Source organism: Bubalus bubalis, chromosome 20 (assembly GCF_019923935.1).
Source record: "Bubalus bubalis isolate 160015118507 breed Murrah chromosome 20, NDDB_SH_1, whole genome shotgun sequence".
Taxonomy (NCBI): Eukaryota; Metazoa; Chordata; class Mammalia; order Artiodactyla; family Bovidae; genus Bubalus; species Bubalus bubalis.
In genome coordinates this window covers 38425461-38450962 of record NC_059176.1, presented here as the reverse complement: position 1 = coordinate 38450962, position 25502 = coordinate 38425461, and the positions used below count along the sequence as shown (strand labels likewise).

General features: G+C 37.6%; 1 protein-coding gene across 7 annotated transcripts in view; it reads right to left on the bottom strand.

Moving 5' to 3' along the window:
* Window positions 1–25502, bottom strand: part of SCAPER (S-phase cyclin A associated protein in the ER) — a 414652-nt gene that overhangs the window by 218597 nt on the left and 170553 nt on the right. For all 7 annotated transcript variants that reach the window (XM_044933045.2, XM_025271386.3, XM_025271383.3 and 4 more), the window contains one exon: window positions 7549–7614. In XM_044933045.2, the coding sequence (XP_044788980.1) occupies window positions 7549–7614 (66 nt within the window). The remainder of the gene's footprint in view (window positions 1–7548; window positions 7615–25502) is intronic.

Sequence of the window (25502 nt, the reverse complement as noted above, 5' to 3'; positions counted from 1 at the left end):
ACCAACAGACACTCACCAGACACCATCCCAGATCTCTCCACTTTCCTCCTATATGCCATTGCCGTTACCCTACTTCCATTTTAATCTATGACTGATTCCATTGGCCTTCATTATAATCACTTCCTTGTAAATGTGTGGTACATTCCCTCTCTGTTGTTCTGTTACTCCTACAGCTAACCCCCAGTTATGGTAACAATCACCAACGTCTGTTTAGTGGGCCAGGCATCCCTCTAGCTGTCTTGCAAACATTAATTCAGCTGGATTAGTGAACATCTGCCAGCCGTTTCCATTTCTGATACTGAGAAAAACTCATACCATACAAAAGATTGGTATGACTATGGCTTCAGAAACTTACTAATAAGTTTGTCCAAGTCTGCTCACTTTCACACTCTTCCACGAAGACTTCTTCATATATTGCTCCATCTCCTCATAATTCCACTCTTTTCCTTTACCCTCTTGCTTTCATATAAGAAGATTTTACATTTCATAGAGAAAATGGAAGCTACTGGAACAAGGAAATCCTCACTTTCTGCCAAAAATTTATAAGCATCTGAGCATTTCACCCACACTCTCCTTTATTTCTCCTATTACAATCAAGGAAGACTGATTCCTCCCATGTAGGGCTAATCTTCGGGGAAGGCAATGGCAACCCACTCCAGTACTCTTGCCTGGAAAATCCCATGGACGGAGGAGCCTGGGAGGCTGCAGTCCATGGGGTTGCGAACAGTCGGACATGACTGAGCGACTTCCCTTTCACTTTTCACTTTCATGCATTGGAGAAGGAAATGGCAACCCACTCCAGTGTTCCTGCCTGGAGAATCCCGGGGACGGGGGAGCCTAGTGGGTTGCCGTCTGTGGGGTCCCACAGAGTCGGACATGACTGAAGCGACTTAGCAGCAGCAGCAGCAGCAGCAGAGCTAATCTTACCACACTGGCTCTATATGCATGAGGTCTTTCTGGATCTAAACCCTACTTTCCCTGCTTCAGTGTCTTTGCGAATGCTCTTTATTCATTCCTTCTGAAACACTTCCTCCACCTCCAGAAAAATCCTACTCTTCCCTAAGTTCCTAGCTCAAACACTGCTTTCTCTGATCTATTCCTTCAAGTCACTATCACAAGTCTCTCTCACACAGAGATTGACAACAGGATTTTTGGTAATGATGGCAATGTTCCATCCCTATTATGTACAACCCGGTGGCTGCTGGCCAAATGTACCTATTGTGTCCTTGAAAGACAGTTACTATGAGTGCAGGACTTAAAAAAAAAGTAACCATTTTATTTCATTTGTTTTTGGTTGTACAGGGTCTTTGTTGCTGCGTGCAGGCTTCCTCTAGTGGCAGCGAGTGGAGGACACTCACTCAACTCAGCAGTTGTGGCTCACATTCCCTAGAGTGAAGGAGCTTCGGTACGAAGAACTAACTTAACTTAATTTTGATAATTTAAACAGCCACATGTGGCTAGAAGCTATCATACTGAACAGTGCAGAAGCACAATATGAACCTTATGAGAGAGGGCTGCTGTCGAACCATTCACCATCTTATCCACAGCACCGTTATATAAGTACACTCTAGAAGCACTGATATATGGCCTAAGAAGAAATTTCTTTTTTATACCAGTCTTAAAGTATCCATAATCTCTATATTACAATATACTTTCATGTACATGATCTCATTTGTCCTCTGAAAAACATTATCCATCCCTGTTTGAATGTTAGTGCTTAGGAAGATGAGGTGACTTTCCCAAGGCTGCATGGCTAGTAAATACACTATTGGAACTAGGAACCTATGCCTTTCATCTTCAGATGTCATGCTTTATCTCCACACAATATTAGTCAATTTAATAAGAAAATTTTATTCATAAATGAATAATATCCTAGAACACAATTTCATCTACTTATGTAAAAATCTTTAATTCCTCAAAGAATACAATAGCAACCGCAGCTCTAAAAGGCGCGTGTGCACTCATTTAAATCTAAGCTATCCATACGGGGTTTACTTTGGTAAGTCACAGAATGAATGCAAACTCTAAAATCAGAAATACCTATACTTAAATTCTGGCTTTATGTAAACTGTGGGGAGGTTATTTAAATACTCAGTCTCAATTTCTTCAACTTAAAAGTGGAGATTATATATACATATACTTTTTTCTTCAGAGCTTCTGAAGATTAGACATAATTAATATAATGTACCTAACACCATTCACTAAAGTAGACATTGACTAAATAATCAATAAATAATCAACTCTTATTACTACTTGCTGACAGAAAGTCTCAATCTAACATTTCGAGAATATAAAAAACACAAAAATAGACTAAGAGCAACATAGTCCTTTTCCTCCTAATCGAATGTGGGCTAGAGTCCCATCCGATTAAAGTAACTGACCTTATCATGTGGACGAATATTGGCAGCAAACTCCATTGTGTGACAGATAAGTAGCCACTTCAGCTCTTGGCTGAATAAAGCCTGCACACCATGTAACTAAATATCCAGCCATAGCAACAGATGCATATGAATCTAGTAGTACTCTTACAAGAATGCTCACATTCCACTGAAAACCAGGGGTATTTAGAGAGGCACAAGGACCATTTTAACTCACAGAATACAAGAGGCTTATATTTCGCCCTGAGGTAAATCAAATCTGGGACTCATATGAACCTACCCTTCAAGGAAGAATGCCAAATGAAGGGGATGCTGTGGTAACATGAGCTAAACCTCTGCTTCATTCCTGGCCTCCACCAAGTACCACAAATAACATAGCTCCTCTCAAGAAGAAAAGCATTCGATTTTGATTCATACTATAAATAATGATTGAATGTCACAGGACTCAATTCCTGAAAGTTATAGTTTCCTTACAGGGCAAGAACAGGAGCTGTTTAGAGGGTGCAGTTTTTTAATACAGAAATTGCTATTTGTGTAAATTCTGGCAGATAATTTTTCTAGCATGAAAAGAAAAACTAAAGGCTTCATAATTCCTAGCCCAGAACATGAGAAGTATCTGACAGGTAAATGGCTTTGTGGAGAATTTTTTAAGGTCAGATATTTTCTTCTCAAAATTTGAACACATTTTAACAATTCTCAGTTCAAATCTGTTACTGGTAAATGGTAAGGGCTCCTCTGTAAGGAGCCCTAACTTTTATCACAGTAAAGTTTTGGGAGGTTCATTAGGACCATTGGGAAGATTTGTAAGTGTAAGAAGGGACACTGGGTCCTGTTCTTTAGTGTGGTGGGCAAGAAGACATAAATATATTAACTTCCATTTTTTCTTTTAAACCTTCTCTATTTGAGAGGTACATAGTTTAAATTTAAGGCTACAGGTTCCCCTTCCATTTTTAAATTATATGCCTAAGCCTGTATTTCTAAATGTAAGAGTTTAAGAAATCCTCATATAAGATGAAAAAAGCCAGTGTGCATATACTGCCTCCCATATGGAACATCTTTCATTGTTGCCTCCAGCATCCTTTCTTGTGAATAAAGAACCCACCTACCCTTTCAGGGAACTATGTCATCCTCCACTTAATACTAGATGTGCTCAATGCTATCAAGGTGCTGCTGTTCCCAGGCCCTCACCCATAGTGGAAAGATCTAGAAAATGTGTGTACATTATTTTATATAAATAAATATAAAATATACATAATTATATATACAAAAAGATGATGCCTGAGCAACAGGGCTTTGAACCGTATAGGTCCATTTATACAGATTTTTTACACTCTGTGTGTACCACAGGATTCATGGTTGGTTGAATTCATGAATGTAAAACCTCAGAGGGGAAGGGCTGACTGTAAAAGTTATAGGCAGATTTTTGACTGCTCAGAAGGTGAGTACCTCTAAACCCCACTCTGCATTGTTCCAAGGTCATGTGTGTGTGTGTATCCCTACACTTTACATCTATATTTATTTCTACATATATGTTGGAAAATACAAGTTAAAACTGATATCTAAAATTCCAATTCATCACTGCAGGATTCTCTATTCTCCTTGAGTATACTTTTTAACTCTCTTCTCTAACAGTGAGCAATATGTCTTCCAACATCCTTAATATATTTACTTATGGGAACAACCGCCCTAACATATCACCCATCCTTGTTTATGTACACTATTATCTACCTGCTTGGCTCTGACTCCCCACACCAGTCTCCTCTGCTCTTCTCACCCAGGCATGGGTTTCACAGCCTTTACAAGGCTCCCCTGACAGACTGGGCAAGGATGACATTCCATGGATATGCCCTCTTCACTTGGCTCTGATTCCCGACACCAGGCCATGGTGTCCTACCCTACATGGAGGCTCTGCTCAGCTCTGGACCTTCACATCTGGCCACCCCTCTTTGGTCCACTCAGGCTCTGACAGCCACCACTCTGCCCTCGCTGATCCAGTCATCCAGCCAATGCAGATGGCTGCTTGGTGGTGCTCTCATCTAACAATAATAGGACTGACTTTTTCTGGAAGGGGGAAGGGAAACTGGAGAAAGTCGTTTTCATTTATTAAATAGAATAATTTTATAAGGAGACATGTCTTTTCATCTCCTTTTTGGTTACCTATTTCAATCAGTTACAGTAATTAAGCTTTTTGAGAAAAAGGATGACTCTAAAGTTTTAGATGACTTAATGTAAGGATTAAGATTTTCTGCCATTTCTTAAGATAAACAAAAATAGGAGGGGTAAGTTTTGGAAAGAAATTTCAGGAGTTTACCTTGACACATGTTCACCTGAGGCATTCAAGTGAACAGAGAGACATCCAAGTTGAAATGCTAACATGAAAGCTGGATATTGTATTCTGGAGTTCTGGGGACAGGTCTGGATTGGAGACAAGAATTTAAAGTCCATCCGGATACTAGTTGTTTGAAGTCATGAAAATAAATGCGATTACTAAGAGAATAATCCTCTACCTGAACTCTCAGAACAAAGGCATGCTAATGTCAGAGCTCAGAGACAAGAAACAATGAGGCAACAGGTAATGAAGAAGAGCAGTTAGTCAAGTAAGAGGAGAATCCAGGGAAAGCTGTAGAACAGACTATTACATTAAAGGTCCCCCACTGAAGTATATCTTGCTAGCCATGACTTACTAGTCTCCTTATACAGTGACTAAGTACTTGACAAAATGACTTGCCTTGGCCAATGAGACATCACAAGCAGAGGCCTAATCTGGCCTGATATCCCCTATCACTGATGAACACTATGCAAAAACACTGATGCAAAAACCCTCAACAGAACAAGTCGAATAAATTCAACAGCATATTAAAAGGATTATTCACCATGACCAAGTAATCCGTCATCAAGGAGGCTGACCCAAGCTTCCTTACATGGCAGTCAGAGGGGAACAAGAAAGCAAAGTTGTGAGCAAAAGCTTCAAGACTTCTGAAGCTAAGGCTCAAAGTCACATACTGCTTCTGCAGTAGACTAGGGATCAGAACAAGTCAAAAGGCCAAATTCAAGAGTAAGGTTAATAAGACTCCACCCGTTGATGGAGAGGTGGCAAAGTTATATTGCAAAGGGCCATGCCTTCAGGAATGGCTCAGCAACTTCTGGCCATCTCTGCCAACACTATACTCTGTCATATATTAAATTTCCTCAAATTTTGGATTGATTTCTAGATTGTTTTTAAAAACCGAGTCTGTTAATTTGTATTACTATTTACATGCCAATGCAAAACTATTTTAACCACCTGTTAGCTGAATCCTACTTCATTTCTCCTCTTTAAAAATTGTTTTCCTGGAAATTTTATTTTTCTATATGTTCTTTAAAATGCTTCTATCTCTAGCTTTAAGAAGGTTGTTATTTTATTGAAATCACATATTTGTAGGATAATTTAAAGAGAATTTACTATACTTTGTCTTCTATCCAAGAGTACAATTTGTTTTTTAACTTTTGTGAGTCATTTTTTTATATCCCTTGTTAGCAGTTAACAACTTGTAAGCAGTTAACAACTGCTTATAGATATTCCTCCATCTGTGGCATGTAAGTTGTTTCTTGAGTTTCTCACTATTGAAAGTAACAAAAATAGTTATCTTTGTATATAAATATTTGCACATATTTTTCATTATTTCACTGGACAGTATGAAGTCTAAAGTGGACGTCCAAAGTAGCAGGGGGATAAATCAGATGAGTTTGGGACCAGCAAACCATATAAAATAAACAATAATGTCCTGCTGTACAGCACAGGGAACTACATTCAGTATCTTTTAATAAACTATAATGGAAAATAATCTGAAAACAATGTACGTATAACTGGATTACTTTTCTGTACATCAGAAACTAACATAACATTGTAAATCAACTATAATTAAAAAATAAAACTTTAAGTACTGGAACTTAATCGTGTATATATAATGAATAAAAGATCTTAAAAGTAAAAGAAAACCAAACTGGACATCCTAAGCTCCAGATTCACATGGCCTTTCTGTAAGACTATACCGATCTGCACTCCCAACAGCAGTATTATATGAGTGCCCTTCTCTCGCTGCCCCACTATTGACAGTCTATTTGAGACAAATAAAATGACCATGTTTTTGTTTCCTTAGCTAGTACACCTAGTAATTACACTTACACCCAATCAGTTCAGTTAAGTTCAGTCGCTTAGTCGTGTCTGACTCTTTGCGACCCCATGAATTGCAGCACGCCAGGTCTCCCTGTCCATCACCAACTCCTGGAGTTCACTCAAACTCATGTCCATTGAGTCAGTGATGCCATCCAGCCATCTCATCCTCTGTCGTCCCCTTTTCCTCCTGCCCCCAATCCCTCCCAGCATCAGAGTCTTTTCCAATGAGTCAACTCTTTGCATGAGGTGGCCAAAGTACTGGAGTTTCAGCTTTAGCATCATTCCTTCCAAAGAACACCCAGGACTGATCTCCTTTAGAATGGACTGGTTGGATCTCCTTGCAGTCCAAGGGACTCTCAAGAGTCTTCTCCAACACCACAGTTCAAAAGCATCAATTCTTCGGCGCTCAGCCTTCTTCACAGTCCAAATCTCACATCCATACCTGACCACAGGAAAAACCATAGCCTTGACTAGACGGACCTTTGTTGGCAAAGTAATGTCTCTGCTTTTGAATATGCTATCTAGGTTGGTCATAACTTTGCTTCCAAGGAGTAAGCGTCTTTTAATTTCTGTCAAGTGGCCCCGGCAATAATCCTGAACGAGATCTCCTCAAAGTAAGAATCAGTACAGCCTTGGCAAAACTTGCTTTGTTCAAATAGGGTTTCTCTACCTCAGCACTACCGATGTTTTGAATGAGATACTCCTTTGCTGTGGAGGACTATCTCACGCACCAAAAAAAGTGTAATGGCATCCCTGGCCTCTATTCACTTGACAGCAGCTGCACCAGTTTTTCCAATCTGTGATAACAAAAATATTATCACATATCCGCAGATGCACACAAATGACCCCTGGCAAAATCGTCCTCAGTTGGATATATGGTGTTAGAAGAATAAAATCCTAGGCATCGGATACAAAAGTCTATGACCACAAGCAAACAATAATGGTTCAGGTAAACTTTTGTTATAGGCAGAGACTAAAGAGACAAATAAATAAAATGTAGGCTAAAATACTCACTTTGCTTTATAGGGTGAGTCCAAACCAGAATTTTTTGCTTCCAGTAAACTCTCATATTCCTTGGCCCTGGAGAGAAAAGAGTTTTATCACTGTTAGCTATTTTGTTGCTAATTTTTATACCAAAATAAAACTTTGGCTATGTTTTTCCCCTCCCAGTATTAAGAATATTACTATGCTGAATTTTAACAATTACATTTCTGACACTGCTTCTTTACAATACTATAAATGCAATCCAAAAAGATTGAAAAATGCATATTTCCTCACAGGATAGAAAATCATAAAAACATTTCTGAGTTAGGGACTTGGTACAGAATGGTGGTTATTTTTCAAAAATATGAAAATCATAATTAAACTTGAAACCATATTAAGTTTCTACAAGGTGGTTGAGATGGCTGAATATCAATGTACCTCAAGAGGTATTCAATGCAAAATTACTGTTGTTGTTCAGCTGCTAAGTCCTGTCCAACTCTTTGTGACCCCATGGACTGCAGCACGCAAGACTTCCCTGTCCTTCACCATCTCCCAGAGTTTGCAAAAACACATGTCCATTGAGTTGGTGATGCCATCCAACCATCTCATCCTCTGATGCCCCCTTTTCCTTCTGCCCTCAATCTTTCCCAGCATGAAGGTCTTTTCCAAAGAGTTGGCTCTTTGCATCAGGTGGCCAAAATATTGGAGCTTCAGCAACAGTCCTTCCAATGAATATTTAGGGTTGATTTCCTTCAAGATTGACTGGTTTGATTTCCTTGAAGTCCAGGGGACTCTCAAGAGTCTTCTCTAACACCACAATTCGAAAACATCAATTCTTCTGTGCTCAGCCTTCTTTCTGGTCCAACTTTCACATCTGTACATGACTACCGGAAAAACCATAGCTTTGACTATATGGACCTTTGTTGGCACAGTGATGTCTCTGATTTTTGATATGCCATCTAGGTTTGATATAGTTTTTCTACCAAGGAGCAAGTGTCTTTTCATTCTGAGGCTGTAGTCACTGTCCACAGTAATTTTTGGAGCCCAAGAAAATAAAATCTGCCACTCTTTCCATTGTTTCTCTATCTATTTGCCATGAAGTGATGGGACTGGATGCCATGATCTTTGTTTTTTGAATGCTGAGTTTTAAGACAGCTTTTTCACTCTCCTCTTTCATCTTCATCAAGAGGCTCTTTAGCTCCTCTTTGCTTTCTGCCCTTAGGGTGGTATCACCTGCATATGTGAGGTTGTAGATATTTCTCCTGGCACTCTTGATTCTAGCTTGTGATTCATCCAGTCCAGCATTTTGCATGATGTGTCTGCATAAAGTTAAATAAGCAGGGTGACAATATGCAGCCTTGATGCACTCCTTTCCCAATTGTGAATCTGTTTGTTGTTCCAGGTCCTGTTCTAACTGTTGATTCTTGACCTGCATACAGGTTTCTCAGGAGACAGGTAAGACAGGTATTCCCATCTCTTTCAGAATTTTCCAGTTTGTTGTGATCCACACAGTCAAAGGCTTTAGAGGGTCAATGAAGCAGAAGTAGATGTGTTTTTTGAGTTCCCTTGCTTTTTCTATGATCCAACAGATGTTCGCAATTTGATGTCTGGTTCCTCTGCCTTTTCTAAACCCAGCTTGTACATCTGGAATTTTTCAATTCACGTACTGCTGAAGCCTAGCCAGATTGATTCTAAACATTACCTTACTAGCAGGTGAAATGAGTGCAATTGTGTGGTAGTTTGAACATTCTTTGGCACTGCCCTTCTTTGGGTTTGGAATAAAAACTGACCTTTTCAGTCCTGTGGCCATTGCTGCGTTTTCCAAGTTTGCTGAAATATTGAGTGCAACACTTTCACAGCACCATCTTTTAGGATTTTAAATAACTCAGCTGGACTTCTATCACCTCTGCTATCTTTGTTAGCATATGCAGGTGATACCACCCTAAGGGCAGAAAGCAAAGAGGAGCTAAAGAGCCTCTTGATGAAGATGAAAGAGGAGAGTGAAAAAGCTGTCTTAAAACTCAGCATTCAAAAAACAAAGATCATGGCATCCAGTCCCATCACTTCATGGCAAATAGATAGAGAAACAATGGAAAGAGTGGCAGATAGGTATTGCTTCCTGAGACCCACTTGACTTCACACTCCAGGATGTCTGGCTCTAGGTGAGTGACCACACCATCATGGTAAGTTCTTTTTCGTACAGTGCTTCTGTGTAAAGAATAGTCATTGAAGTCTAGAAGTAATTTTAAAAGGCAGTGGAAATGATGACCAGATACTCAAAGATTTATTTTGTTCTGCCTTTGTTGTTTATACTGACTAAATGCCAAAAGTCTGCAAAAATCTAATAACACTTCTCTGTCATTGTTCAACTAAGCTTCAGCTTGCGTGTTCCAGCACTTAAGAGCCATCAATAGGTCAACAATCAGCAAATGTTACTTTTACAATATATTAACAATGATTTAATTTTTCAATTTCTCTTTTCAGAGGTCAAAATTTAAATTTTGACCATTCATCCAAAGGGTTCTAGCCTCTAATCAGTGACCTGTGAAAGAACTAATCACAATGTACACCAATCCAGACAGCGATGACTGGTGAAAAAAAAAAAACAAAAAAACTGCTTCATAAAAACCTGAAAGATGCAAATTACACCAGGCCTAATGAGAGAAAAAATCAATCTACCATAGGTTATGCTTGGGAATGAAGAAATAACTAAATTAGAATTAAACATTAAATTATGTATGTTTCAAACTACATGTGCACATTGCAAGTAAAAGTGTTAATCACTCAGTCGTGTCCAACTCTTGGCAACCCTATGTACTACAGCCTGCCAGGCTTCTCTGCACACAGGATTTCCCAGGCAAGAATACTAGAGCAGGTTTCCATTCCCTTCTCCAGGGGATCTTCCTGATCCAGGGACTGAACCTGGGTCTTCTGCATTGCAGGCAGATTCTTTATCATGCACTCACTGAAAGTGAGTGTTAGTCACTCTGTCATGTCCAACTCTGCAACCCCATGGACTGTAGCCCATCAGGCTCCTCTGTCCATCTCCAGGCAAGAATGCTAGAGTGGGTTGCCATTCCCTTCTCCAGGGGATCTTCCCAATCCAGGGATCGAACTCAAGTCTCTTGTGTTGCTGGCAGATTTTTTACCACCTGAGCCAGGGATGCTCTCAATGTGCTCACTGCTCTCAGCCAAAAATATTAATGCATATCAAAATGGGGAAATATCCACACTGTACTTGCCATTGTGACCTCATATGAAGGTGGGAAAAATTATGTAGGGTTTGATGCATTCTAAGCACATATGCCAGAAGCTATATACTGTCTTGTGAAGTCTTAAAAAATACGTCCTTTCCTCATTTTACAGAAAAGAAATTGAGGCTTAAGAAGTTGTCCATTATATCAAAACATTTCTTCATCTGAGGCTTCAAGTGGAAAAGACTGAATACATTCTCCCATTTGTGCACACTTAACTAGAAAATTATAATACCAAACAAAGATATCCTAACTCTACCTGAAATAGTAGTTAAGCACTTTTCCCTAACTTGAATCTTGTTTTGATTCACTTTTAACAATCAATTAAATATTTATTTCCAGAGTTCATATTCTGTATAAACTAAACTAGAATATGGGGGATAATAAGAGTTATATACAGCAGGGATGAGGTATATACATAGTGGAACTATTCAAGATATTTATTCTCCACAAGGAAGAGGAAGAAACAGCATTAAAAGGCACATAATTCTGCAAAGCTGAGTAGGTAACAGATGCAAACTGTCACAAGTGCTCATTACCACCTAAGATGCTAGGGGGAGTTTCCTCAAGGAAATGGAAAGTGTACCTGCTTGAAAGATAGGTAGTATCTGAATACACGAAAAGAAAACACCATTAACAGGAGAGAGAAGTGAGCAATAATGAAGACACAGAGGGAAACACAAGTTATGCTGAGGGAACTGTGTACAGATCCCTTTGCTTGGAGCAAAAGATTAAAATATGGGAATAATGAGAGCTAAGACTGAATACTCTATTATAATTAAATTCTCATTATTTACTTTTTAAGATAATGACTCACTTTATTAATGTTTTAAATTTATTAGTGTCATGTTGTATACTACATTTCCTCACTTTTAGTCTCCTTGTTATCATGATTATACTTTTTCTCAGCCATAATGTGGGATATTTATCCACTCCATTTTTTTGGCTAGCCTTTTCATAGGCTCTTTTGTTACCAATATGCTCAAAGAATTAGATCTTATCAACTTCTATTTAACTTGTTTCCATCTTTATAAAGATATAGTACATTATAAGTACCATATGTGTATTTGTTAAATAAAAATAAATAAATCCGTACCATTTTCCAGGAAGGAGAAATTAGAATATTGTTCTAATCCTTGAGTTGTTTAGATCATTTCTACTTCAACTGATAAAGTAACTTAAGGTTAAAACTTCATTCTGAGTAATTTTTTGACTATATCCCCATAAGTTTCATTTTCTCACTGTCACAAATGTCAAATAGTTTATTTCCATTTTTTCTTACTCCAAAAAAAAATCTCGTTACCTCAGATATTTTCTGCCCCAACCCTACGCTTTGGTTTCACAATGTTCATTTTTTGTCTTTATAATTTTTTTCATTCTTGGGTCAGTTTTATTGAGGTATAATTTACATACAATAAATACTTCAAGTTTTAAACCTATAATTTGATGAGTTTTCACAATTGGGCCTACCAATATAAATGAAACCACAATCATGATGTAAAGCATTTCTACCACTCACAAAGTTTTCTTAGGTTTTTTTTTTGCAGTAAGTCTCTTTCCCCTTCCCGTACCCTTTCGTTCCTAGCAACCAGCTGTCTACTTTCTACCCCTAAAGCTTTATGAATATATCATAAAGTATCAGGAAATCAGTACAATCATACATACTCTCTTGTGTCTGAATTAATTCATTTAGAATAAATCTTTTGAGAGTCTTTCATAATGTTGAATATGTTATTAGTTTATTCCTTTCCACTGCTTTACAGTGTCCCATTCTCTGGATATCATAATTTGTTTATCCACTACCAGTTGGATATTTTACTTTCCAATCTGGGACTACTATGAACATTTGTAGACAAATTACTGCATGGATAAATGTCTTAATTTCTCTTAGATAAATACAGAAGTGGGATTGCTGAGCTATATGACAAGCACCTGCTTAACCTTAATTTACAAAATGTTAATCAAATGGGTCATTCCAATTTGTACTTCTACCAGCAAAGTATAGAGTTTCAGTTGCTTTAATCTCCAACTATTACTGGTGAACGGCCTATTTCTCCCCTCAATTCTGCCAGGTTTCCCTTCATGTATTTTGTGGCTTTCTCAGATGCATATATGTTTGTAATTGTTATATATTTTTTATGGATTCATTCTTTCATCACCAAAAAATGTCCTTCTTCCTTTATTGTACAATTTTGGTCTTAAAGTATATGTTGTATTATATTAATATAGTTTAGATACATTATCTTGCAGAGGTTATTCTTCTCATGAAGTATCTGTTTCTTTCGTTTCACATTAAGCCAGCTGGGTTCTTATAAATTAAGTGAGTCCCTTGTAGATAGCATATAGTTGAATCATTTTTAAAAAATTCATTCTGCCAACCTGTATCTTTCACTGGAGTCTTTTAAGTGAAAGTGTGAGTCACTCAGGCGTGTCTGACTCTTTGTGACCCCATGGACTCTAGCCTGCCAGGCTCCTCAGTCCCAGGAAAGAACACTGGAGTGTGCTGCCACGCCCTTATCCAGGGAATCTTCCTGACCCAGGGATCAAACTCAAGTTTCCTGCATTACAAACAGATTCTGGAGTCTTTAATGCAACTATATTTAACATAATTACTGATAAGGACAGATTTACTTCTGCCATTTTGCTATTTTACCTATGCTCTCTTTTGTCCCCCGTTTCTTTCATTACTGCTTTATCATGTGTTAAATGTACCAGCTTCATTCCACTCTCATTTCTTCACACATATATACGTACATATATATAAGTTTAGTTGCTTATTTTCTTCGTAGGTGACCTGAATTATAATTAACATCTTCTTTCACAACAATCTAGCTAGAATTAATATCAGCTTAGTTTCAGTAGTATACAAAAGTGTTCCTATATAGCATTTGGCTTCCAAGGTGGCTCAGTGGTAAAGAAGATGCCAGCCAAGCAGAGATGTGGGTTCAATCCCTGGGTCATGAAGATCCCTTGGAGAAGGAAATTGTAATCCACTTCAGTATATCTGCCTGGGAAATCCAATGGACAGAGGAGCCTGATGGAGTATAGTCCATTAGGGGTCGCAAAAGAGCCAGTCACAACTTAGCGACTAAACAACAATATAGCACTTATTCTTTATGCTAGAATTATAAATCACAGCTTTATACAGTGTGTGCCCATAAACATAGGTTTATAATTATTATTTTGTGCAGTTCACTTTTAATTCAAATGGGAAAAATGAGGAGTTACAAAAATACTACTTTTACACTGACTTAAATAGTTATTTCTATAGTGTTTTTTATTTCTTTGTGTGTATTCAGCTTACCATCTACTTTTTTTTTTTTTAATCTCAGACTGAATTTTTCCTTTAGAGCGTCCTGAAGTGCAGGTCTACTAGAGACAAACACTTGGCTTTTGTTTATCATAAAATATATGAATTTCTCCTTCATTTTTGAAATTTTGCCAAGTATAGAATTCTTGGTTGACAATTTGTTTTCTTCTACCAGGAAAATGAATATGTTTATCCTACTAGCTTCTGACCTCCATATTTTCCTATAGAAATAAGCTGTTATTTTACTGCAGATATTTTATATATGAAGAATTGTTTCTTTTTTAAGATTTTCTTTGTCATTATCTTCCAGTGTTTGATTATGTGTCATAACGTGGATCTCTGCATTTCTTCTACTTTGAGTTTGTTGAACTTCCTGGATCTGCAGATTCATATACTTCATTAAATTTGGAAAACTTTCAGATATATTTCTTCAAATGTCCTCTGCCCTTTGCTCTTTCTACTCTCCTTCTGGGATGCCCCTTATGTTTATGTTGGTATGCTGGGTTGTGTCCCACAGGTCTCTGACTTTTACCCATTCTTTTTTCTTTCTCTTCTATAAAAAGGATAATCTCAATTGATAGTTTTCAAGGTCACCAATTCTTTCTTCTACCTGCTCAGATAACCTGATGAACCCTTTAAATAATTTTTCATTTCAATTTTTGTACTTTACAGCTAAAAAATTTATTAGTTCCTTAAAATTTTTTTAAATCTCATTACTAACCTTTTCCAGTCGGTTAGATATCATTCACATGGTTTCCTTTACCTCTTTGAGTACATTTAAAATTTTTAAAGTCTTTATCTAGGAAGGCCAATGTCTGGGCTTTCCCAAGGACACTTTCTCTTAATTCCTCCCCCACAAAGTATGGGCCAATTTTCTTTTTCTTTGCAACTTTTCCTTAAGAACACACTTCTGTATTTAAAATGGATAACCAACAAAGACCTACTGTATAGCACATGGAACTCTGCTCAATGTTACATGCCAGTCTGGATGGAAGGGGGGTTTTAGGGAGAATGGATACATGTATATGTATGGCTGAGTCCTTTCACTGTTCACCTGAACTACCATCACATTGTTAACTGGCTATCAGATCAGATCAGTCGCTCAGTCGTGTCCGACTCTTTGCGACCCCATGAATCGCAGCATGCCAGGCCTCCCTATCCATCAACAACTCCCGGAGTTCACTGAGACTCACGTCCATTGAGTCAGTGATGCCATCCAGCCATCTCATCCTCTGCCGTCCCCTTCTCCTCCTGCCCCCAACCCCTCCCAGCATCAGAGTCTTTTCCAATGAGTCAACTCTTCGCATGAGGTGGCCAAAGTACTGGAGTTTCAGCTTTAGCATCATTCCTTCCAAAGAAATCCCAGGGCTGATCTCCTTCAGAATGGACTGGTTGGATCTCCTTGCAGTCCAAGGGACTCTCAAGAGTCTTCTCCAACACCACAGTTCAAAAGCATCAATTCTTCGGCACTCAGCCTTCTTCACAGTCCAACTCTCACATCCATACATGACCACAAGGAAAACCATATCCTTGACTAGACGAACCTTTGTTGGCAAAGTAATGTCTCTGCTTTTGAATACCCCAATACAAAATAAAGTCTTTAAAGTTACACACAAAAAAAATCAATGCCATATTAAAAAAGCAGATATTTTAAGCATTATAATGTGGCAACTTTGGAAATCAGATTCTCTTTTCTCTCAGGGTTTGTTTTTGCTTGTTGTACATTTGTTTAGTGACTTTTCTGAACTAATATTCTAAAGTTTATATCCTTTGTCATTATGATCCCTAAAGTCTTGGTTCTATTATTTTAGGAATCAGCTAGTGACCCAAGAGATTTCTTTGAATACCATAAATAATAACAACAAAAAGTCCCAATCTAGTATTTGCAGATGAGCTGTGTGACTGTGTTGCGGCAAGCCAACAAGACACAGTCAGGCAGATTACAACACTGTCTTAGCTCTCACTTCCTGCTTGCATAAAAGCCTGATGGTCGGGTAGGGAAAAGACTCCAGGGTTGTCTTGGGTCTTATATAATCATGTGCCCATCCCTGGGGATACATGTGGCCTTCTAGATTTCTCAGAGTATGTGGAAGATTTTCAAAGCCTTTGTTTCCCAAAGCATCTTAATCCTCAACCTTTCCCTGCAAGTTTTTATTAGTCAACTATTTATACTAGTTGTATATCCTTGTACTTGTGTGCTGTGCTTAGTCCCTCAGTCATGTCCAACTCTTCGCAACCCCATGGACTGTAGCCTGCCAGGCTCCTCTGTCCATGGGGATTCTCCAGGCAAGAATACTGGAGTGGCTTGCCATGCCCTCCTTGCACCAGGTATCATCAATTAATACATTTGCCTTCAAATTGTTTTGACAATTATCCCCAGGTAACCTCCTCAGCTCTGGGAGAATTCTGAGTTAGGCAAAAGAAGGACAAACTCTTAAAAGTAACCTTACAGAGAACCATCAAGAGGTCAAAACAACTATGGTTCTTTGAGTACAAGATCTGCTCTTCTCCAGTATTAGGTACCTGTAACAGGGATGCAGTTGATTGTCTTCAAAGCTTCTGCTGAGTTGAGAAGTTGAGATATGCTCAGGGCAAGCTAAAATGCCACTACCCTCTTTTATGGGCTTCCCTGATGGCTCAGACAGTAAAGAATCTGACTACAATGCAGAAGACCTGGGTTTGACCCCTGGGTCAGGAAGATGCCCTGGAGAAGGGAATGGCAACCCATTCCATTATTCTTGCTTAGAGAATTCCATGGACAGAGGAGTCTGACAGGCTACAGTCCATGGGGTTGCAAAGAGCTGGACAGGACTGAGCAAATTTCACTTTCACTCTCTTTTTAAAAGTTGAATTATAGTTAATCTATAATTTTGCACAGCAAAATGACTCAGTGATACATATAAATGTATTTTTTCTTTTTCAGATTATTTTACATTATTGGTTATTACAAGGTATTGAGCACAGTTCCCTGTGCTATACTATAGATCCCTGTAGTTTATTTTATATATAATAGTATGTAAAAGTTAATCTCAAACTACTAATCTATCCCCCCCACAACTACCCCATTTGAAAACCATAAGTTTCTTTTCTATGTCTGTGAGTTCCTTTCTGTTTCATAAGTATGTTCATTTGTATCATTTTTTTAGATTCTACATATAAGTGATATTGAGATTTGTCTTTCTCTGACTTATATCACTCACTTAGTATGATAATCTCTAGGTCCATCTGTGTTGCTGCAAATAGCATTATTTCATTCTTTCTTTTTTAACTGAAGTATAGTTGCTTTCCAATGTTGTGTTAATCTCTGCTGTACAATGAAGTGAAACAGCTATCTGTATACATATATACCCTCCCTCTTGATCTTCCTCCCCTCACATTCCACCATCCAAGTCATCACAGAACACCAAGCTGTGATGTTCTATACATCATGTTCCCACTACCTATCCATTTTACACATGGTGGTGTATTTATGTCAAACTTAATCTCTCAGTGCATCCCACTCTCCCCCTCCCCAACTGTGTTCACATGTTCTTCTCTACATCTGCATTTCTATTCTGCCCTGCAAATAGGTTCATCAGTACCATTTCTCTAGACTCCACATATATGCGTTACTATATGATATTTGTTTTCCTTTAACTTATTTCACATTGTATGATATATTCTATGTGGGTCCATTCACATCTCTACAAATGTCCCAATTTCATTCTTTTTTACAGTTGATTAAAATTCCATTATATATATATGTATCACATCTTCTTTATCCATTCATCTGTCAATGGAAATTTAGGTTGTTTCCGTATCCTGGTTATCGTAAACAATGCTTCAGTGAACCCTGGGGTACATGCGTCTTTTTCAATTATGGCTTTCTCAGTTATATGTCCAGCAGTAGGATTGGTAGTGGGTCATATGGTAGTTCTATTTTTAGCTTTTTTAAGGAAACTACATTACTGTTCGGGAGAAGGAAATGGCAACTCGCTCCAGTATTCTCCAGAATCCTGAATCCTGTGGACAGAGGAGCCTGGTGGGCTGCTGTCCATAGAGTCAGACATGACTGAAGTGACCTTAGCATGCATGCATACATTGGAGGAGGAAATGGCACCCCACTCCAATATTCTTGCCCAGAGAATCCCAGGGACAGAGCAGCCTGGTGGGCTGTCGTCTACGGGGTTGCACAGAGTCGGACACGACTGAAGTGACTTAGCAGCAGCAGCACATTACTGTTCTTCATAGTGGCATATCAATTTACATTCCCACCAACAGCGCAAGAGGGTTTCATTTTCTCTGCACCCTCTCCACCATTTATCGTTTGTAGATTTTTTGATGATGGTCATTCTGATTGGTGTGAGGTGATACCTCATTGTAGTTTTGATTTGCATTTCTCTAATAATTAGTAATGTTGAGCATCTTTTTCATGTGTGTCTTGGCCACCAGTATGTCTTCTTTGATGAAATGTCTAGTTAGGTCTTGATACTAAGCTGCATGAGCTGTTTGTATACTTTGGAGATTAATCTTTTGTCCATCGCTTGTTTGCAAATATTTTCTCCCATTCTGTGGACTGTCTTTCCTCTTGTTTATGCTTTCCTTTGCTGTGCAAAAGCTTTTAAGTTTAAGTATGTCCCATTGGCATCCCACTCCAGTACCCTTGCCTGGAAAATCCCATGGAAGGAGGACCCTGGTGGGTCGCAGTCCATGGGGTCTCTAAGAGTCGGACACGACTGAGCGACTTCACTTTCACTTTTCACTTTCATGCACTGGAGAAGGAAATGGCAACCCACTCCAGTGTTCTTGCCTGGAGAATCCCAGGGACGGGGGAGCCTGGTGGGCTGCCGTCTATGGGGTCGCACAGAGTCGGACACGACTGAAGCGACTTAGCAGTAGCAGCAGCAGGTCCCATTTACGTCAAAAAGTATTTTTCCTATGTTTTTCTCTAAGAGTTTTATAGTGTCAGGTCCTACATTTAGGTCTTTTATCCATTTTCAATTTAATTTTGTGTATAGTGTTAGGGAATATTTTAGTTGTTTAGCTTTCCAAGAAACATTTATTGAAGAGGCTGTTTTTTCTCCACTGTATATTCTTGCCTCATTTGTCATAGATTAGGTGACCACAGGTGCATGAGATTGTCTCTGGACTTTTCCTTCCTGCAGCATTGACCTTATTTTTGTTTTTGTGCCAGTACCATACTGTCTTGATTACTGTAGCTATGTAGTATAGTCTGAAGGAGCCTGATTCCTACAGCTCCATTTTTCTTTTTCAAGATTGCTTTGTCTATTCAGGGTCTTTTGTATCAAAATGCAAATTTAAAAATTTTTGATTCTAGTTCTGTGAACAATGTTACTGGTAATTTGATAAGAATTGCACTGAATTTGTAGATTGCCTTGGGAAGCACAGTCATTTTGACAGTATTGACTCTTCCAATCCAAGAACATGGTATATCTTTGCATCTTCTTGTGTCATCTTTGATTTCCTTCATCAGTGCCTTACGCTTTTTTCACAGTATAGGTCATTTGCCTCCTTAGGCAGATTTATTCCAAGGTATTATTTTTGATGCAATGATAAATGGGATTGTTTCTTTAATTTCTCTTTCTCATTTTTCATTGTCAGTGGATGGAAAAGCAATAGATTTCTGTATATTAACTGTGTATGCTGCAACTTTATCAGATTCACTGATGGACTCCAGTAGTTTTCTGGTAGCATCTTTCTCTATGTATACTATGATGTCATCTGCAAACATTGACGGTTTTACTTCTTTTCCAGTTTGGATTCCTTTTTATTCTCTGACTGCTATAGCTAGGACTTCCAAAACTATGCTGAATAAACATGGCAAGAATGGACACCCTTGTCTTGTTCCTGATATTAGAGGAAATGCTTTTAGATTTACACCACTGAGTATGATGTTAGTTATGGGTTTGTCATATGTGGCCTTTATTATGTTGAGGTAGGTTTCCTCTATGCCCACTTTGTGAAGAGCATTTTTTTTTTTAATCATAAATGGATGCTGGATTTTAGCCAAAGCTTTTTCTGCATCTACTGAGATGATCATAATGGTTTCTACTCTTGAATTTGTTAATATGTTGTATCACACTGATTGATTTAGGGATGCTAAAAAATCCTTAAATCCATGAGATTAAACCCACTTGATCTCCTTTTAATGTATTGTTGGATTCAGCTTGATAGAATTTTGTTGAGGATTTTTGCGTCTATGTTCATCAGTGGTATTGGCCTATTATTTTATTTTGGTCTCATATTGGTAACAGGGTGGTGGTAGGAAGGCAGACATTTTTAAGAAGAACAAAATGCCCTGGCATATTTCAAAACAGCTCCTTATTCCCTGCTGGAAGCAAAAGCATTTTGCAGTGATACTCACTTTGAGAACCCGATCAAGCTCTTAGAAGTGAAGTAAACAGAAGTGTGGGGATCTCGTGTAGTTCTGACTCCCATATTCGTCCACCTTGAACCTCTGGAGAGTCATCAATTATAGCTTAGGTTTTCCTACCCCAGTACTGATTTCCACAGAGGTTTCTGCTCTTGTTACGTTGTGATTTTCTCTATTTGCTTATCTGTCTGTCCAATTTGGAAGGCTGCATCCTACACTGTTACCTCATGTATCTTATGCATCTAAGAAGAGCTGCTGATTTTTCACTTTTTTCACATTTTTACCTGTTGTTAGGATGGAGTGAGTGGTGATTTCCAAGCTTCCTATGTGCAGGACTAGAAATCAGAAGTATAATGGAATAATGTATGCAACTTCGTGTTAATAAATTCAACAACTGCTATCAAGTGGACAAACTACTTGAAAGATACAAAATACCAAAACTGAAGAAGAAATACAAAGTATGACTTCACTGATTATATACATAATTTAAATAAAAAACTAATTCTAATCCTACAGAAACTCCTGCAAACACAGACAAATAGTTTTCAACCCACTTAAGCAAGCCAACATTCTCTTGATTACAAAACCCAAACAAAGATATTGTAACTACAGACCGACATACATCACGAGCACAGATGTACCAATCTTTTATAAACAGTTATCAAACTTAATCCAACAATATACAAAAAAATTATATATAATGAGAAAATGGGGCTTATTAAAAGAGTATAAGGTTGACTTAACACTCAAAAGTCAGTACAGAGTTATATACCCTACATGGGAATAGGATGCAAATTATATCTCACTAAAGCTGCCATAACAAGTCAACATAATGCACCAAACTGATAAAAATGAAAGAGTGCATTTCAATAGATGTAGAAAAGGCATTTGAGAATATGGTATATCAATCTAAGAAAAAAGCACTCAGGAAGTTAAGAATAGAATAAAGCTCCCTCCATCTGAGAAATGACATCTACAGAAATTGTAAGGTATGATGTTATAGCTAATATAACGTAATAGTGAAAACTCTACTGCTTTCTCCCTAAGATCAGCACCAAAGCTTCTGTTTTGTATTTTGTAGAAGGTGCAACACAGTGCAATAGACAATAGAAAAAAATAAACAGTATACTAAGTAGAAAAAAACAAATAAAATTGATTTTATTCTGATATGTTTATGTACATAAAGAAATCTTATAAATTTATAAAACTATTAGAACTCATATGTCTATTTGGAAAAGTCCCAATAGCTAGTGAATATACAAATAGTAATTCTGTCTATATGTTCACAACAAAAAATATTACAAATATAATTTTCAATAGAAACAAAAACTTAAAATATTAGGGATAAATTTAATGAAGTATTTGTAAAGCATTTAAACTGAAAATTACAAAAAACTACTAGAAAAATTACATAAGCTCTAAACAAATGCAGATACACATCTCATCATGAATTGGAAGATTCAAAATTATCAGGATATCCTTTCTTCCTAAGCTTATTTACAGATCAGTGCAATGCCAATCAAAATCCCAAGAGACTTTTTAATTTTAGATAGTAAAAACTGGTCTTAATAGTTTTGTGAAAATGCAAGACATTGGAAAAACAAAACTTCAAAAAGAAAACAAAGTTGAAGACGTCTATTGCTTTATCTTAAGACCTACTACAAAGCTACCGTAATCAAGACAGTGTGAAAAGGAACAAAATAATGGAAGAGAACAGACCAGAAGCAGATTCAGACTTCATGGGGTGATTTATATTTTTTATTAGGTGTCAAAATAGAAAAGCAGGGTAGAATAGAAGAGTCCAGAAATAGACTTACTCACATAGGGGAGATTTTCTTTTTTTAACCAAAGTATTAAAACATTGTAATCGGAATGGAAATCTTTTCTGTGGATAGTGTTGGAATAACTGGCTGGCTATACAGAAAAATAAACTTGGACCTATTCTTCATATTATACCCACTAATTTGTTTGAGCCAGATCATAAATCTAAATGCCAAAACTAAAATTACAAGGCTTCTAGAAAAAAAAATCTGAAGGTTTTTTAACCTTTCGTCAGACAAAAATCTCTTAGAACCCAGAAAGCACAAGACCTAAAAAGAACATATTGATAAGATAGATATCATCACGATTAAAAATACATTTGCTTATCAACAGCTATTGCTAACAAAATGTATAGCCAAGCTCCAGATTCAGAAAAAAATTCACATAACACATAACTGGCAAAGAACATGTAGCTAGAATATATAAACAACTCAAAGATAAAATGACAAACAACTCAACTTTTAAAATGGGCAAAAACCTTCAAAGACATGTCATAAGGGAAGATATGAATGGTGAAAAATTACATGGAAAGATACTCAATACATATTATTAATCACTAAGGAAGTGCAAATTAGAATCACGAGATACAATTATCCTCACACTGGAATTAAGATTAAAATTTAAAAAATTAAAAATACCAAGTATTGACAAATGTTGAGCTACTGGGACTCCCCCAGGTTGCTGATGGAAGTGTAAAATAGTACCACCACTGTGAAAAAAATGTGGAATTTCAGTTTTAAGTATTTATCCAAGAGAAAGGAGAATGTAAATACACCTAAAGACTTGATAGAAGGTTAATTTACAAATGTCAAATAAGTGAAAACCCAAATGTCTATTAACAGATGAACAGATAAAAATTTATGGAATATGCACACAATGGTATGAAATGAAATGAAAAAAAACAAACCACACACAAGTCAAAGCACAGATATGTCTCGAAAATGGTATATAGCTGGCCCTTGAACATGGCACTGAGCTACACGGGTCTCCTTATACTTGGATTGCTTTCAGTAGTAAACACCACAGTACCACACAGTCCCCAGCTGGCCAAACCCGCGGAGGTTTAACCGAGAGGAACTGCAGAAATGGAGCACCAACTGTCAGTTACGTGTGGATTTTTTGACTGAATGGACAGTCAGTGCTCCTAACACTCTCATTGTTCAAGGATCAACTGTACTTGGTAAGAGAAGTCAGCCACAAAGGCTTCGTTTGTATGTATTTCTAGAATAGGAAAAACTACCCTATGAGGATAAAAAGCAGGTCAGTGGTTACCAAGAGCCAAGGGTGGTGAAAGCCTGACTGGAAAGAGACACAAAGACCCTGAAACAATGCAAAGACTCTTACACATGATACGTGAGTATGCAGGTTTGACAAAACTCAACAAACTGTGTATTAGCGATCTCTACATTCACTTATGTAAATCGTACCACAATAAAAAAATTATTGATATAGGTATGTAAGCATAGAAGGATACGTATATGCCAAAAAATTAGCAGCATCAGAATTATAGGATTTTTCCTATAATTTAAAGATTTCCTTTAATAACCTAGCATTACTATATATATATATATCAGAGCCTGAAGGACAGCCTCACTGAAAAGGTTAACATTTCAGCAAAGACCTGAAGGAGGTAACAGTGCTAAGCTCTACGGATATATGTGGGAGAGCTGTCCAGAAAGAGGAAAACTGGAGTGTAAAAGCCCTGAGGCTTTGAGAAGAGAAGTGACATGATCTGACATGTTAACAGGTCACTTTGGCCAGCATGTTTAGAATAGACTGTGAGAAGCCAAGGATAGAAACAAAGAGACTAGTCAGGGAAGTACTGTAATAATCCAGGTGAGATATGACGGAGGCTTGATTGAGGGGGGAGATAGTGATGCTGGAGAAAGAGTCTCTGAATGTACTTAACAGCAAAGCTAACATGATTTGCAGTTGGGCTGGATGAGACGTGGGAGAAAGAAAAAGGTCAAGGACAATTTCAAGGGTTCTGGCATACACAACTAGAATAGACTTACCTGGTTATTAACATAGAGAAAACTAGAAAGGAGGTTTGGAGGGGCAGATGCAGAGAAGAAAGCAGGAACTTGTTTTGGATACACTAAATTTGAGTACAATTGAAGAGATATAAAACCAGTAGTCATCAACAGGTGGAGAATACAAACACCTGGTGAACTAACCAAAGGAATGTGTACATAGAGGAATAAGAGAAAGGTCTAAAGAATGGACTCAATACCATTTCTGGAGGTCAGCAAGTTCTCAGCATAAACCAGAAATGAAGGCCAGTAATACCCTAAAGTATATACTCTAAAACTATTCTTAGAAACTTCAAGGAACTACAAAAAAACCCAAAACCAACCAAAAAAGCCTTTTCTATTCTTTGCTTGAATGAGTATTCTCAAGTTTCCACTGATTATGTAAGATGAAATGGACATCTTCTTTTAATTACAATCTGAAATTGGAAACTATAGAGATATAATACCTGTTCACCATTATTCTAGACCTGTATTTCTATAATTCCATAGGTCAAGCTTCTCTTTTTCTAACCATTTAGGAATAAAGGTGCAACAATATATTCAGACAACCTTTCTTCAAATAGCAAAGAATTATTTTCTAAGGAGGAACTACATTTGTGTCCTGGAACAAGACTCATCAGTCATCAGATGATGCTCAGAGCTTGTGAGGTAATGATGTACTACACAGCTGTCTGATCCTCAGATGTCACTTTGGAGGCTGATGATAAACTACAGGTCTGACAACTCACTTTCCATTTCAAGATATTTCTTGAACTTTCTCTTGTTGTGACAGGCAACCAAATTGATTAAACCTAGTCATGGGATTTGACACTACAGCCAGCAGACTTCTATTTGTTGATTGCTATTGATTTTCTTTGGTACTTCATTTAAAAATCAATAGTTGGAAAGAAAAATAGGCTTGGTTTACACATACTTAAACATACTATTGTATGCTGAAGGAGGCACAAGTTTGGCAGGGCTTTGGCATCCAATTATAAGAAGAGCTCTTAACAGGTGAAAGCAAGGGCTTTAGATCGATATTCAGTTTTCTTTCTCAATCAAAGAAAGTGGCTATAAATTAGGCTCATCAGTATTATTTTCAAGGCTTTCTTGAAGCAAACAAGTTCAAACTTTTGGAGAGGGGCAGACAGTCTTCCTTGGATTTACATTAAAAATGATACACAACTAAAACTTTTTCTTTGTTTTTAAGCACA